The sequence below is a fragment of the Buteo buteo genome, chromosome 16 (genome assembly GCF_964188355.1).
Source record: "Buteo buteo chromosome 16, bButBut1.hap1.1, whole genome shotgun sequence".
Taxonomy (NCBI): Eukaryota; Metazoa; Chordata; class Aves; order Accipitriformes; family Accipitridae; genus Buteo; species Buteo buteo.
The window spans coordinates 25,129,978-25,145,211 of record NC_134186.1 but is presented as its reverse complement, the minus strand read 5'-3'; the positions used below and the strand labels follow the sequence as shown (position 1 = coordinate 25,145,211).

At 38.1% G+C, this 15,234-nt stretch overlaps 1 protein-coding gene across 1 annotated transcript in view; it reads left to right on the top strand.

The window, feature by feature from the left end:
• Window positions 1–14,746, top strand: part of LUZP2 (leucine zipper protein 2) — a 282,593-nt gene extending 267,847 nt beyond the window's left edge. Inside the window, exons 11-13 of the mRNA XM_075047108.1 lie at window positions 826–912; window positions 13,432–13,509; window positions 14,197–14,746. Coding sequence (XP_074903209.1) covers window positions 826–912; window positions 13,432–13,509; window positions 14,197–14,298 — 267 coding nt within the window. The 3' untranslated portion in view covers window positions 14,299–14,746. The remainder of the gene's footprint in view (window positions 1–825; window positions 913–13,431; window positions 13,510–14,196) is intronic.
• The last annotated feature ends 488 nt before the right edge of the window (window positions 14,747–15,234 follow it).

Below are 15,234 nucleotides of genomic sequence, written 5' to 3'. Positions count from 1 at the left end.
TAAAAGTTGCAGGAAATATGGAAAAACATGCCTAAAATGGCCCATATTTCAGTGGAAGGAAATTCACTGCTTATATAAAGTGGTAGCCTGGATTGTAGAGTAACTGCCCCGTATAGCAGTCCATTTTGAGTGTAAGGAGGTAAGTGAAAGGCATAAAATGGAACGCATTTTGCCAGCTCGCAATGACGTGAGGTCCCAGCAGGGAGAGACTGTAGACAGCTGAAGTAAGCTAAAGCAGTTCATAAACAGCTTCAACTCAGGGCCTAAATCTTTCCCAGAATCCCCAAGAGTCAGAGGAATAAGAGTTCTGAAAATGCTTTCTTTTTCCCCCTCCTTTACCCATATCCCCTCCAAATGTTTACACAAAGTAAGATGTAATTTAACTTGTACTTCATTATGATCTTGCTTAGTAACATACAAAGCAATATGCCATCAAGTCATTTTGGCGTGGTCAGTTTTCAGGTACAAAGTCTTGATTACTCATTGGAAGTAATCCTTTACAAGGGAGTGCTTTAATGAGAATGTGTATTAAAACATTCCCTTCATAAAATTTGCTGAAAATGCAGCATAAAAAGTAGTTAACAGTTTGCAATATCTGACCCATTGATTTTTTTTGTCCTTATCTTGATTTTTCAAATGTGGCTTAGATATCTGAAATTTTATCATATTAACCTTTTCTTCTTTTCTTTTCTTTTCTTTTCTTTTCTTTTCTTTTCTTTTCTTTTCTTTTCTTTTCTTTTCTTTTCTTTTCTTTTCTTTTCTTTTCTTTTCTTTTCTTTTCTTTTCTTTTCTTTTCTTTTCTTTTCTTTTCTTTTCTATGTCCAGCAAAATGCCTCAGCAGAGAAGGAGAATCTTCATGTGGCCTCAAGAAAGGAAGAAAATCAGAGCATCCAGGAGTGCGATTCTCAAGATGTAAGCTTAGCTCACCTAAAAATCAGGGTCTAATCTAGATTGTATGAAAACATTAATGCCTTAGGCGATTATCGATGTGACTTACTTTTCCTAGTCAAACTGGTACGTATATTTTATAAGCCAGCTATGTTCTGCATTAAAGTGCTGAGGAGCAAATGCTCGTCGCTGTCAATCTATGCAGGTATGCTCTCTGGGTTTCTTTTAAAGACTACTCAGTAGAACTTGTAGGGTTGTTGCAGGAAGAGCAGCAGTGGAAAAGATGTGATCTGCTGTTAAACCATTTCAAGAATTGGCTTGCTCCTGGTTGAGAGGTTGCTGCATTATAGCGAGAGGCAGAACGTTGTTTACATGATGTTTCCACTAATAATCGGGCACAGCTGTCACAGATGCTTCATTTGATAAAACAAAACCTTTGGGGAGATGTAAGAGGTGACAGCATAATAGTTGAAAGTATGTAATCTCGTCCACTGCCAGTCTAGGAAAGCCGCAAGCTGTGTTTTTCTTATGACACGTCTGACAGAAACCGAAATCTGCTGCTTTTACTGAGGCAAAACTCTCATTCAAACAGCATGGTGGGAGCTGTTAACAGAAATCCCAAATGCATGTATTATGGCTGCAATTATAATGATACAAATAAAACGGGAAAAAACCAGAAAGAATGAGAGAGACAAAATTTGTTGAGAGAACGTTTTGGCTGCTCTGTAGTCTAAAAAGTGTGGTGCTACCTTGACTAATTTGCAGGCGAAATATAGAAGACAGCAGGAAAAAGCCTGTCACAACGGCTCTTGTTTGAACTACTGAACACATTGCCTTCCTCCAAACATAACCAACTCCTGCGGAGGTAACTGGGTAGCTTGCTGGTAGCAAGCATAGCAATGTGAAGAAAAGTTTGGAAAACAAATCTCAGATAATTCAGTATCCAACAAATTGTAAAAATTTGTATATATTATTCATTTATTACAAATATGTTTCTAGTTTTATTAATTATCAATTGTAAGTGCGTTTCCCTCTGCCACATCCTCTAGAGGGGGGCAGAGACAAGGAGAAATTGTGTATCCAGGAGAAGAGTCCATAATTTGCTGTTGTGCACCTTTCTTAATGTCTAAAGATGAAGGAAACTTCATTTCTTACTACGAAAAATTGAAAGAGAAGAAAGAATAAGGTGTAAAATTCTGAAGTCAGAGTGAACTCCATTTAGATTATGACTAGAGGTTGGTAACCATCTGGGAAAGTTATGGGAAGTTTGATGGAATATGGGTTACTTTAGGTAGAGGCTGAATTCCTTTAGGCTGCATAATTGTGGAAAGAGATTCAAGCAACTTTTTTATTACAGAAATCAATACATTAAAGCAGGGAGCAAAAAAAAAAAAGTTGTTAAAGCATTTCACAAATCAAGAATTTAATTTCTGTATCAAGTAATGCAACAAAAGATACCTAAAAGGTGTACTTTGCCATAAAATCAAGTATTTTGATTAGGGTGTGATGGTGTCTTTCTGTGCTTCTAGCAACTAGTATTTTCAGCCATTTAGTCAGCACGGTATGCTGCTGGGTATGAAAAATTTGTCTGAGAAAGCAGAAGACTCCAGCTGGAGTTAGAAGTCTTGGGGACTCAAACTATTTTTCAGGATTCAAGTTAAATTAAATTCTAACCGTGTTCCCTGCCTTCATCTAAGTAGCATTATAATGCAAAGAAAAAGAAATTAGGCTATATATCTAAATTTGAGTAAACGGTTCAAGTTTTATATCCTTTAATCTCTCAATAAGCGTATTTTAAGACCAATTCTATATTGTATGGGACATTTCCTATAAACTTTAAATCTCCAACAGTCCAGTCGGTCCTAAAGGTGAAAGAGTAGATCTACACCTATAGCTCAGGTAATACACAATATACATAACATTTTAGAGAAATACTTATTTTCAAATTGTGTCTGCATTCAAAGTGCTGGATTTTCTTGCCAGAGGGATGTTAAATAGTTATTTTCTCAGAGAATTTTCTCCATTGCTATGCTACCATCTCCCCGCTGACCTGTGAAGTTTTACGGGAAATCTGTCCTCCCTCCCCGGATTCCACGCTTGAACTTTCGACAACGGCTCATTTGGAGCCTGTCACAGGAGAATAAAACATGCCAGTTTGTCAGAATCCCCTGATTTCACTACAAATACCACACAAACTTCACTTATGAAAATGGGGAAGTTTTTTGGTAAATCCAAGGATTCATTGAAGAAAGGCAGCAAAATTTTCAAAGAGAACCAAAGCATTAGAATATATTTTTCACAACTGTTCCAACTATTTTACAAGTCCAAGGACCTACCTTGACCACTTATTGTCCTGTGGGTTGCTCACAGTGACGAGTAAAGTAATTTTCCTGGTTGTTTAGGTTGAATTTTTTTTTCTCTCTTTCACACACTGTCCATCTGAATGTGGACTGCTTGGGACATAACAGTGCAGATGATGAGACTGAGCTGGTAACCACTTCCCACATTTTATTATTATTTTTTATATCTTATGTTAACAGGTATTTATTTAGAGACAAGGAAGAATTCAAATTAATTAGTTTTGAGAAATGAACTAAAAATATCTCTTTCCACAATTAACCCTCATATGATGACTTCAGAGATACCACCTTAAATCCTGAAAGAACTAGAAGCAATTTATTTTCCTAAAGGTTCATATTACTTCAATAGTACAAAGCTGAGATTTCTACCTGTGAACACTATCACTTTGAGAAAATTCCAGACTTGGGAATACATTTATGAGTTTTTCTCATAATTTTATCATTATTTGGTTGTGTGTGTTTGTGTGTGTTTTTATCAGAAGTTTTTACAGCTGCTAAACTCCCAATGAGGGAAGTATAGGCTGGATGACAGGTTCTCATGTGCCATTTGTTTAAGAAAAGTAAATGAAGGATGAGGCTAAGATAAAAGACCAGGACCTCAATAAATATACTTAAAACCAAGATGTTGCTTAGAACCCTAATATTTCAGCAATGCTTTCTCAGATCTTTGCAAAGATCTTCTGATTGTCTCTCTGATAAACAAAACGTGATTTATGTTTTGGAAGAACTACTGTGGTAAACACCGACTAGAGAATAACATGCAATCTTTCGGTTGTTAAGGCAAAAAATACAGGGAAATAGTTAGTTGTTGGTCTCAACCAGTATTTTTTAGTCTGTATGGCTAAGCTTCCCTCTCTCTGTCTATAATTTGTAATCCTGCTGCGATTTCTTCTTTATGGTTTTAAGCATGTTCGTAATGATTAATGTGGTTTACATCGGGATGAATACAAGTGATGATTTGTTTACAAATGGGATACAGGCAGGCCAAATTATATTAGCTGGTTTTGAAATTAGATACTGCTGATACCTTAGTTGTCATGAAATTTGACATGGGACCTGTAGCAGCCAGAAGTAGGTAGGATACCTTGTAATACATCTTGATTATTTCAAACCATCTGAGATTTGTCAAAGAAAAAAAAAAAAATCTTAACTCCAGTTTTCTCTTAAAAGTTTCCATTATTTAGATTATTATTACTGTTTTATTAGATGAGTCTTGTCAATACTATTTTTTCTTAGTCTTGTCCAGAGATGTTTTCCCTATGACTGGCTCCTGAAAGTCTCTGTGCAGAACCAGAGTTCTGCAGAACTCTTTTCCCCAGTATCATTTACTTTTTCCCTCTTCCCAAAAGTTATTGGGAGATTTTTTTCACTTTTGCACCAGAGCCTACTCGGTCCCTTTTTCATATCAAATCATTCTTATGCATGTAACAAGTAATTTTAAACCACGTATTTGGTAGTGCTAAAACATCAAGCAATTTGTGAAGTGATTGTTTGTTCTCTGTTCCCATCTTAGATTTCTTGCTCTTTGTCCTTGTAGAGTCTTCTCTGATAAATAAAAGTGATAGTGCTTTTATTTACTGCCTTAATTTCCTGCAGTAAACAAACACTGCATGTTCATTAATCATTCAGTGACAAAGGACACTGAGTATTGGAACAAAACTTGTATATGTTTCTAAGCAACCACAGCATCTTGCTTCATTTTTCTCTATCAGTTTCAACGGCAGAGCTTTGATCGCATTGTACTCTCCCATTGCTTTCCCAATGGAGTAATAAGGGAAAAAAGAAATCATCATTATAACAAAATTTCAACCTGATAAAATTCTTAAAGTGAATTCAGTAATTCAGTTCCCTAAATGAGGACTACGAAGGTCGTAAGAACTTACATAGTCTTAGTTTAACCGTCCACTCGGTACACTGTGCTCTAAAATAGGAGAAGGATATGAAAAACTGCAGAAGGGTCTTATGAAAATGTACGCGCACGCTTCGCATACCCCTCACCTTCACATATCTTTCTTCTAAACAGTGAGGGTGAGATTGAAATACAGATCTGTGATAAATTCATGAGCAAAACTGATAAAACATGTCCTTGAATAAACTGTGGAGCTAACTTGGCTAATGACGACTGAGATACCCAGTTTGTCGGTTGACCTAACCGTGCCATCCTTTTCTCCTGTACCTGGTCTAGTTTCTTCAGAACTAGCTCAGTACTTGTCCGTCGTACTCCGCAAACATCCCGCATACCTGCTGTAGTGCCAGCTGAAGTCTGTAGTGATGCGAAGGAATGCCGAAGCTGCAATATTTGGTCTACTAAATCTCTGTGATGCCCTTTAGCAGCAGTGGAATTATTTTCTAATGGTAAAAGCTGAATATAATATCACTTATTTAAACTTCTTGATTTCCTGTCCACTTGTGATACGTTGGGTGATTATTTGAGCAATAAAGCCAGTTCTTATTTGCTGCGTTGATGCAGCGGAATGCCCTTCTAGTTACATTGTTCAGCGGTTTGTGGATCAAATTGCATAGATTAATAGCCAAGGGACATGCTGAACTTGAACTGGCTTTTTAAAAATTCTTTTTAAATGAAGATGCACACTTGGCTGATCCACCTTTATAATTTATACATTTAGCTGTGAACCTCTCCAGCTCCGCTGTATAATTCGCTAGGTGAACTGAATACTGTAACTTCTGAAATGTTCCATACTTTACTGATCAAGCTGCATATTTTGTAACCAGAATTTCATACACAGATACTTTGTTAATCAAACTGCATGCTAAATTGATAAAGGTGGCACAGTATTTCAAGACATATGCCCCACCTCCATTTTTCTGTCTTGTTAAATTTCTCGCTTACTGTTCTTGATACTTTTTTTCCTCTTGTGTATACAGAAAGTATTGCTTAAGGCAAAATGCACTCGTATGAAAATTTTATTTTACAAACACAAATACATCATTAATGTGTTTCTTAAAGTTTATGTAGAGCAAGTGACAAGCATTCAACATTGCTCAACAGAAGAAACCACGCAATTTTAAGAGAGTTAATAACAGTAAAAACAATGAAATGGCATAGCCAACTATCGAACACACTTGAATATAATTTTCCAGAATTTCTTTTTCCTGAAGCCTTTTCCTTGGGAAAGGTTTAGCTTTCACTACTTGGAATTCTGCCCGCTGTGTGCTAGAGCTTTTAAAGTTGAGTGTTCAAACATTAGATCCTTCTTGATGTTTTATGATAAAAATATAGCATAAGTAATTAATTAATATAATGTTTGTCTTACAAATGTGCCCATAATTACAAAATATATGGCAGACATACTGGAAATACCAGTCAGAACAACCTAATGGCAAGGTAAAGAATGCTTCTACACAAAAAATACAGAGTTTATTCTGTAAAATTAAATCATTCATGGGTGAAAATCTGGGATCTGTCACTGATGGTTAGATACAGCACATGAAATTATTATAATTTTTATTAAAATAAGGAAATATTAGGGAAGAGGGGAAAAAGAGAAGGCAAGAGACTAAGCTTCAGAGAAATGCATCTTTCTGTCTTGTTTGACTGCTCTCAGCCATAAAACTACTTGAAGAACTAGTCATCATTTACTTAATAACCATGTACCTGGATGATTACTGGCTGCAATTATAAGTATTGAAGGTTTGCTTCCTGAAGCTAGAAAAAGGAGGTTGATTGTGTGGGCACATGTTAATGAAGCTAGGATGAAATGTACTTGATTGAGAAGTCCTTAGGAACTGCAGAAAATATCAATAGCAGAATCTCTCCTCATCTCTGATGAACCTATAAATGTGACAGTTGCAGTTAAAGCTTTAATGAAAGTTAAGCTTAGCTGGGTGAGGAAAACAAGGGAATGGTCCAAATACTCTTTCCAGCCCGGTGAGGTAAGCAGTTTGTGGCCAATGAATAAAGCAAATACTATTTGAATCTCCAAAACATCAGTTTAAAATATAACGAGAAATTGGAGAATTGAGAATTTAGCATAAAAATGCATTTAGCTTGCATTTTGTTTTCAACGCCTGTACGCCACATGGGGATTTTGTGAAATATTTGGAATGCAGTAGCATATTGATAGAGGGAACACGAGGACTGTGCTTCTGAATGGGACCTGGAGTTAGTCTACCATCCCCGTTCCCTTTGAAACTGCTACCCTCAACCTCCTTAAAGGAATGCAGAAGAAAGCACAGAACATAGTTAAGGATAAAGTGCCTGGTTTGTTCTAAATGCCAGTGGCAGGAAATAGAAATAGACTTTGGTAATGAAGTTAGAACTTTAGAATGTTGTTAGCTTTTTTTGCTGTCGGTTTCATTAAATGCAAAACAGTACGCTGAAGTATTTTTAGCAAGATCTTGCATGAAAAGACATCTTTTCACCATGCTAACAGTAATTTGCACTGGTTTTAATGTTGCAATATTTTGCTCATCAATATGTTTCAGGTAGACCAAACCATGCATGTAGAATTACCTTCTCCTTACTTTACAGCTTCCCAGGTATTTAGTCTTGTCTGCCTCTGCCATGCCCTCTGCCTTTTGATCTGCATTCTTTATTCACCCATCACTACAGGCACAAATAAGAAAATATAACCAATGTTGTTATGTTGTATTGTTATGTTGACCCTAGAGCCACGTACTATGCTTCTAGATGTCTGGGAAGACATTAGCTAAAGGGCAAAGGGCAGTCATCTGGATATGGTGTCTTCATTTTCCCCAGGGTGTTAGGAATTTTTCTATTTTTTAAAATTTTCAGTATGTAGCTTAAAAGCCTGGATGAACTTCTCTGGAAGCACTATGTTCAGATGGTGACAGAACAGTAGTGCCTGTTCCCTGCCCTCCTGTGAAGCCAGCGCAGATCTAAAACTTACCTGTGACCAATAGAGATTATGTGCAGACAAAACTCTTTCATCTTCCATGCAACGTTCCCACTCCTCTCCATACAGCTTTCCGCACAGCAGCGGGGAGACAGTCCATACTGTGAAATGTTGTGTTACACTTGGCATGAAAACCAGAGCATCCTTGAAGTATTGCTGACAAGATTTTAAATACAACCTCCTTTGTTATGATTGTACAAGAGGAGTCAATGGTGTTGCATTAAACTAACAAGACTGCCTTGAGACCTTTTTTTTTTTCTTCTGGGACTTACTGCCTTTCATTTTTTTTTTACCTTCTGAACATTGTTTCTACTTGGATGTTTTTACTCTTCTCTTACAGTCTTAGCGTTTCCTAGTAATAATCTTTCTAAAAAATATTACTTCTTTGGAAGAACAGCAATTGATCTTCTCTGACAGAAATGGGGAAAGCTGCTTTTTGCCCAGGTGTGTGTATCTCTGTACAAGCGTACGTTGAGGGTGAAATCGTTTTGTGCTGTGCTTCGTCCTCCTTGGCGGTGCAAGGAGTGAAGACAGCGAGTTACAACGGATAAGGGTGCGCTCCCCTCTATTCCGTGGTGTTAGAGGGTTTGCGCATTGGAAACGTAACTGTCCTGCATAGAGGTTTTCAGAGTCGGCATCTTCCCAGTCTTCTCCTCTTCCTCACCCTCCCGCTTCCATACAGGGCTGCTGGAGCGCCTGCTCTTGCGGGAGAAACCCCCAGGTACAAGTTTGCCCTCGCGTCCCTGATACGCTGAAATCTCGATTCGAAACTTGGCAAAATCCCAGTATCTCTTCCAGCAGGCACTTCTAAAATCTCATCTTCATAAAATAGAAAAACCATGCTGACAATGTTTCAACCCCTTTGTTTTCCAAAAGCAATTATTTTTGCTTTTCGCTAGTTTCCACCACGTCAAGCTATCATTCTGTATTTCTGTAATTAGCATACCTCTCACAGGAGTGAATCTGACAAAGAGAGACTCGCTCAGAAGAGCAAACAAAACATTCTTTCCACCGCTTGGCACAGAGGGAACTAGTAAAAAAAAAAAGTGCAATATTTGGCTTTTTTTGCCTGTATGTCACTCATGGCTCTGAAAGTTATTCTAGTGCATTGGTTTTATATCTCCCCATTTATCTGAGGTGGTCTTTAGCTGCGGGAAAGGGAGGGGGATGTATGTTTGTATATTTAGGTGTTTATATGTACATATACCTGCACATAAATATATACACAGGTGTGTGTATATATAGGCATGTGTTTGTATACATGCGTGAGGCTGTATATGGAGGGGATTCAGTTTAGGTTGTGTTAAACCCAGTTTACAGTTCTAGCAGGAGTTGCTGTTTGTATTGGGTCTGCGTGGCAAGATTTTGGTAGTGGGGGGGGTTACAGGGGTGGCTTCTGTGAGAAGCTGCTGGAAGCTTCCCCCATGTCCGACAGAGCCAACGCCAGCCGGCTCCAAGACGGACCCGCCGCTGGCCAAGGCTGAGCCCGTCTGCGATGGTGGTAGTGCCGCTGGGAGAACAGAGTTAAGAAGGGGAAAAAACTGCACGAGGGCAACTTCAGCCAGGAGGGAGGAGTGAGAATATGTGAGAGAAAGAACCCTGCAGACCCCCAGGTCAGTGCAGAAGGAGGGCAGGAGGTGCTCCAGGTGCCGGAGCAGAGATTCCCCTGCAGCCCGTGGGGAAGACCACGGTGAGGCAGGCTCTCCCCCTGCAGCCCACGGAGGTCCACGGGGGAGCAGATCTCCACCTGCAGCCCGGGGAGGACCCCACGCTGGAGCAGGGGGATGCCCGAAGGAGGCTGTGACCCCGCGGGAAGCCCGCGCTGGAGCAGGCTCCTGGCAGGACCTGCGGCCCCGTGGAGAGAAGAGCCCAGGCTGGAGCAGGTTTTCTGGCAGGACTTGTGACCCCGCGGGGGATCCATGCTGGAGCAGGCTGTGCCTGAAGGACTGCAGCCCGGGGAAGGGACCCATGCTGGAGCAGTTCATGGAGAACTGTCTCCCATGGGAGGGACCCCACGCTGGAGCAGGGGAAGAGTGTGAGGAGTCCTGCCCCTGAGGAGGAAGGAGCGGCAGAGACAACGTGTGATGAACTGACCCCAACCCCTGTTCCCCGTCCCCCTGCGCTGTTCGGGGGGGTAGGTAGAGAATCCAGGAGTGAAACTGTGCCTGGGAAGAAGGGAGGAGTGGGGCGAAGGTGTTTTAAGATTTAGTTTTATTTCTCATTACCCTACTCTGGTTGATTGGTAATACATTTCAGTTAATTTTCCCCAAGTCGAGTGTGTTTTGCCCATGTCGGTAATTGGTGAGTGATCTATCCCTGTCCTTATCTCGACCCACGAGTCTTTCATTACATTTTCTCTCCCCTGTCCAGCTGAGGTGGGGAGTGAGTGAACGGCTGCGTGGTGCTCAGTTGCTGGCTGGGGTTAAACCACGACACTGTTATCCCCATCTGTCTCGGCTTTAAGAACTGAACTGAGTTAAAGCCGAGAGCCAGTGAATGTATACAGCTCATCCGTAGTGGCTGGTTACAACTCTGGCTATTGAGCTGCTGTTAACTGATGGCATATTGAAAGTCATCGCTGTTGTTCGATCTGTAATTTATTTGTTAATGATATACAAGTTTTCACTGGGACAAGGAATCAATAATGAATGTTTTATGTTTTAACAACATAAAGACATAGGAGTTGCTTTGTTCAGAAAAATGTCCCATTCTACTATTTTTCTCCAACAGTGATCCATATGGTGCGTTACTAAAAAGAAAACAACTGTGAGTGAACAAATATGAAATACTACAGACATAAATCTTCACTGCTGTTTTCCTACCAAGATGGTCTTTGTTATCTGGTCTGTGAAAAAAGCATGAAAGATTAGTCACTTATAAAGCATTTTTATATCATTACCTTTTATTTTCTCTAAGGCAAACTTATTTTTTCTTTTGTGTATGTCTTAAATGTTGACACATATTTTTAATTTCAATTAATAATTTTGGATTCCTATCTCCTATGTATCGTCTTGGTGAAATAGATTATCTGAATATTTTTTAGTGTGTACAGTTAGAGTAAATTATGGATTTGTAAATGATCTTATATTTCATTAGCATTATTTTTGTCCTCTTCGTTACACAACCTGCAAGGCTGTTCCTCTTTTGACCTGTAACATCTTTTGTCCTCAAGCTGCTCACCTAGAAGTCTCTGAAACCCTCAAACTTTTCTAAATATGACTAGCTGAAAACATTTTTTTAATCTGGCTCACTAGTAAATATATTAAACACAAGTTCTGCCAAGACCACATTTTTAAGCTTCTGAAGTATTAAAATTTTATTAAAAATTCCTACTCTTTGTCATCTCACTTTTTAGGATTTATCTAGAATGTAAACCACCTGTTGTTATTTGATTTTTTCCATAAAAGGAGGAGTAGGTGCTTTATCAATAGATTTATTTTTTTAATCAATAGTACCCTGATTATTCCCTATAATGTAATATTAATCCAACTTTTATTAGCTATTGTGTATAGTGGGAAAAATTTGAAAAAGAGTCCCCACCGTCAATCACTTCAAATGCACCATCTCAGAGGCTTAATTCAGTAGCTTAAACATGACTAAAGCCCCCCTGAAGTACCATAAAATCCTTGGCAGTACCACCGTCTCTCTAGAAGCTTTCAGGAGGGAGGCAGCCATCTCCTCTCCAAGTAGTTTTCTTAATAACGTGTTTCATTTTTGTATTCACACCTGTTCATAGATCAACTTTGTTACAGGCAAGGGACTGTCAGAATTTCTCGAGTGCAAAAACTTAATGGATTTTCATCCCCCTTGTCAATCTCTTACTTTTTAATTAACTCCAATCTAATGTTATTTCTACTGAATGGATATTTATAATATTTCTTGACATTTAATTTTCATATTAGGGTGTTTGTTTTCAGTGTTCTCTGCTGAGTGAGGTAATTTTTGTTGTGTCGCGATTTTAGCTGCAATAGGATGAATTCAGATTTACTTTCTGTTTTCTTAAGAAAGTCTGTCAAAAAAAAATGCCTCAAAGCATAACATTTAGAGATCTTTTTTTTTTCACGATTCCTTTGCTGTCCTTGACACAAATAGCTTACTCCGTCCTAGACCAATGTTAATAACTGTAATATAAAAATAAAAAAAAAAAAGTTGCAGAAATGCCAGCAAACCCTGTAGTGGATATTATTGGGACTTTCTTGTTGAAGGCATGATTGCATTCATATTCCTATGAGCAAAGCTCATGTCCATATACAAACTATTTTTTCACCTTTTTTTCATTAATACGTTGGATCATGTCTAATGCGTAAAAAATAGTCTATTTAGGCTTGATTTAGCTTCAAAAATCTTGAAGAGTTATGTTAAACAGGAAATATTTCAGAGGAAGTGTTATGTTAAAATCTAAAGTAAACAAAATTACTGTTATGTTGGGAAGAGTCTTAATGACTTTTAAAAAGCCCTCATTTATTTTCCCTCCATTTAAATGTATCAGTTTTAATAGCAAAACAAGTAGAGAAATTCCAATGTGAACACATTTTAAAGTAATGACCAAAGATTATCAATATTTTACTATATTTCACATTTTATTTTCTTCACCTATGGCATCATTAATCCCACTCCTGAAGGGACTTTAATTTAATTACAGCAGAAATTTCAGTGCTGGGTAAATCTCTACTTAAGACTCATAACACGAGATCTCTTTGATTCAAAAATCTACTGTGTAATTAATTTTATTTATGCTGTTTGACTCTGTTTTCTGTGATATTAAAAAGCATATTGGCAAAGAAAATGACATTATTGCTGGAATAAAATAACAGTGATGAATCTAACAAGCTTTTCTGTACCTTGAGAGTCGTCTGACTTCCCCATTCAGGGAATTATTATACATATCCCCACGCAGGGATCGTTATACCTAAGAGGTCTAGCAGTTTAGACAAGAGAATAGTAATAGAGAAGTCCTAACTAATGCTAGTTTTCAGCTGTTTGTTACTATTTCCTCACTCATCGCAGGCAATTATAATTACTTATCGGTTCCATGGGACCACTGTAGGAATAAACGTCACTGTTTGTGATGAGATTTAAACATGAGAAAAAAAAGCTAGGTAAGTGTTAAGTTGTTAAACTTGCAGCCGCATTAGACTGTTATAGGGACGATGGGAGTAAGGGATTTGCCTAGCTATGAAAATTTTGTTTTGCTCCATTTCATTAACTAGGCTAAAAAAAAACACTGTGATTTTTTTTTTTTTTTTTAACCATGAATATTTTAGGAAAAAATATGAAGTAGTTATCTCTGACATTTGTATTGACAGGTTGGCAAGACATGTTTGGGGAATCGCAATAATTCAACATCTCGTTTGAAGACAGCAGAAACAGAGACAAGCTTTCAGGTATTCTGTTTCTGAGAAATTCTCGGCTTTTTATGAAATGGTCTTGTAAAGCATGCAATTACTTGAAGTATATTTATGCTTTCCACGCTAATGCTTTTGAGACAGACCTGCTTTCTCAGTTCAGACTTTGACTGTACCTAATTGCGATTCATCTGTTCAAAATGGCTTCTGGTTGGTAACAATTTGCAAACCTATTTAATACCTGAAGAACTGGACTACCCTAGGAGTCAGATGACTTGATTTGATAACGTGATGTCCGTAGCCCTGGGAATAGGAGAAGGGAGAAATTTCCAAAATAACTATATATCTGCAATGATGTGAAGCTGTATTCACCCATGGTACCAATGGAACAGTCTTAAGCAAGTTGTACACCGGAGCTCTTCATTTGATAGACCAAGAGAAAAAGATAAAAATCACCACAATTATAAAGCAGCATCAGACTTGTATGGTTTTGCACTGTCAAAGATTGTTCAATAGGTTTCCTTTAGTAGAGATCAGGATCCTTTTCTAGACGCAGTTGACAAATTTATTATGTTGTAGTAGCTTAAAAGTGGTACATCAGTTTAACAGAAACACAGCTCTGTGAGCACTATTGCTGTGGATTTTTAACGCACTTTTTAATTTGCTTATGTATGTGCATATTGTATATGCAATGCTTACACTGATGCTATTTTTCACCTTCAACAGAAGCACAGCCCTCCATGGACTAAACCTGAAGATAAAAAATCACCTGAAAGAAATGAGAAAAAACCTGAAGAGTCTGTTAGTACAAAAGAAAAAAAACTCTAAGCACTACTAATCTACACTAAAAATGCCCATCACTTGCTTCCATCTTCATATTCTTTTTAGTCCAGAGGCATGAAATGTACCGGGTTTCTAAAGCATGCATTTTTCACTATTTTATGAATGTTTGTAAATTAGTCTAGAATAGACCAATTAGTACCTTCCAGCAATAATCCAAAATGGATGTTTGAAGAAATGCTTTGTAATACAGTCCGGTTTTTGAATTCTTGTTCAACCGGGTCAGTAATTGCATACTATATATTAGTTTCTTTGTAAACAACAGCCATTCTCAAGCATTTTCTCAGTCTGTTCTATTTCATGTACCTTTATGGCAGATTAGGTTACAAATCAAATTAAGAATTAAGGGGCAGTTAATGTGGGGGGAAAAAAATATCTGTGTAAACATAGTTGAAGTACAATACAACTCATAAGAGCAACTGTAAAAATGGAACAGTGGGGGTCCATGTATACTTACCTTTCAGTAATACCATTTCAGATCTGCTTACTTAAACAATAAAAGTTGTTTGGTTGGTTGGTTTTTTTCTAACTGCTATCACAACTAGTCCATTTTTGAGCACTGATGTGTTGACAGAAATGCAGGGTTAAAGGGACGGAGATAGAGTCATGGCTTTTAGGATCCAAGCAAAAATTTTTGCAGGTAGAACCGAGTTAAAATTTTACAGCTTTGAGTACTAGTCATGGGAAGTCAATTCCATCCCTTACATTTGTGCTGATCTACACAGGATAAATATACTTTAAATGGTAAAACTTCATTTTGTCCACTACAGGTGGCCTTTGGTCGCTCCAGCAGAGAGAAGTATTTTGGTTGGGGTGAGCTCTGTGACTCCTCGGTTCTTCCAGTTTCTCATGGGTCACATACCCTATGACGAGAAAGCAGAAAGGAAGGGGAAAGAAGGAAGAGCAAGTGCTTTTGCTTCTTTG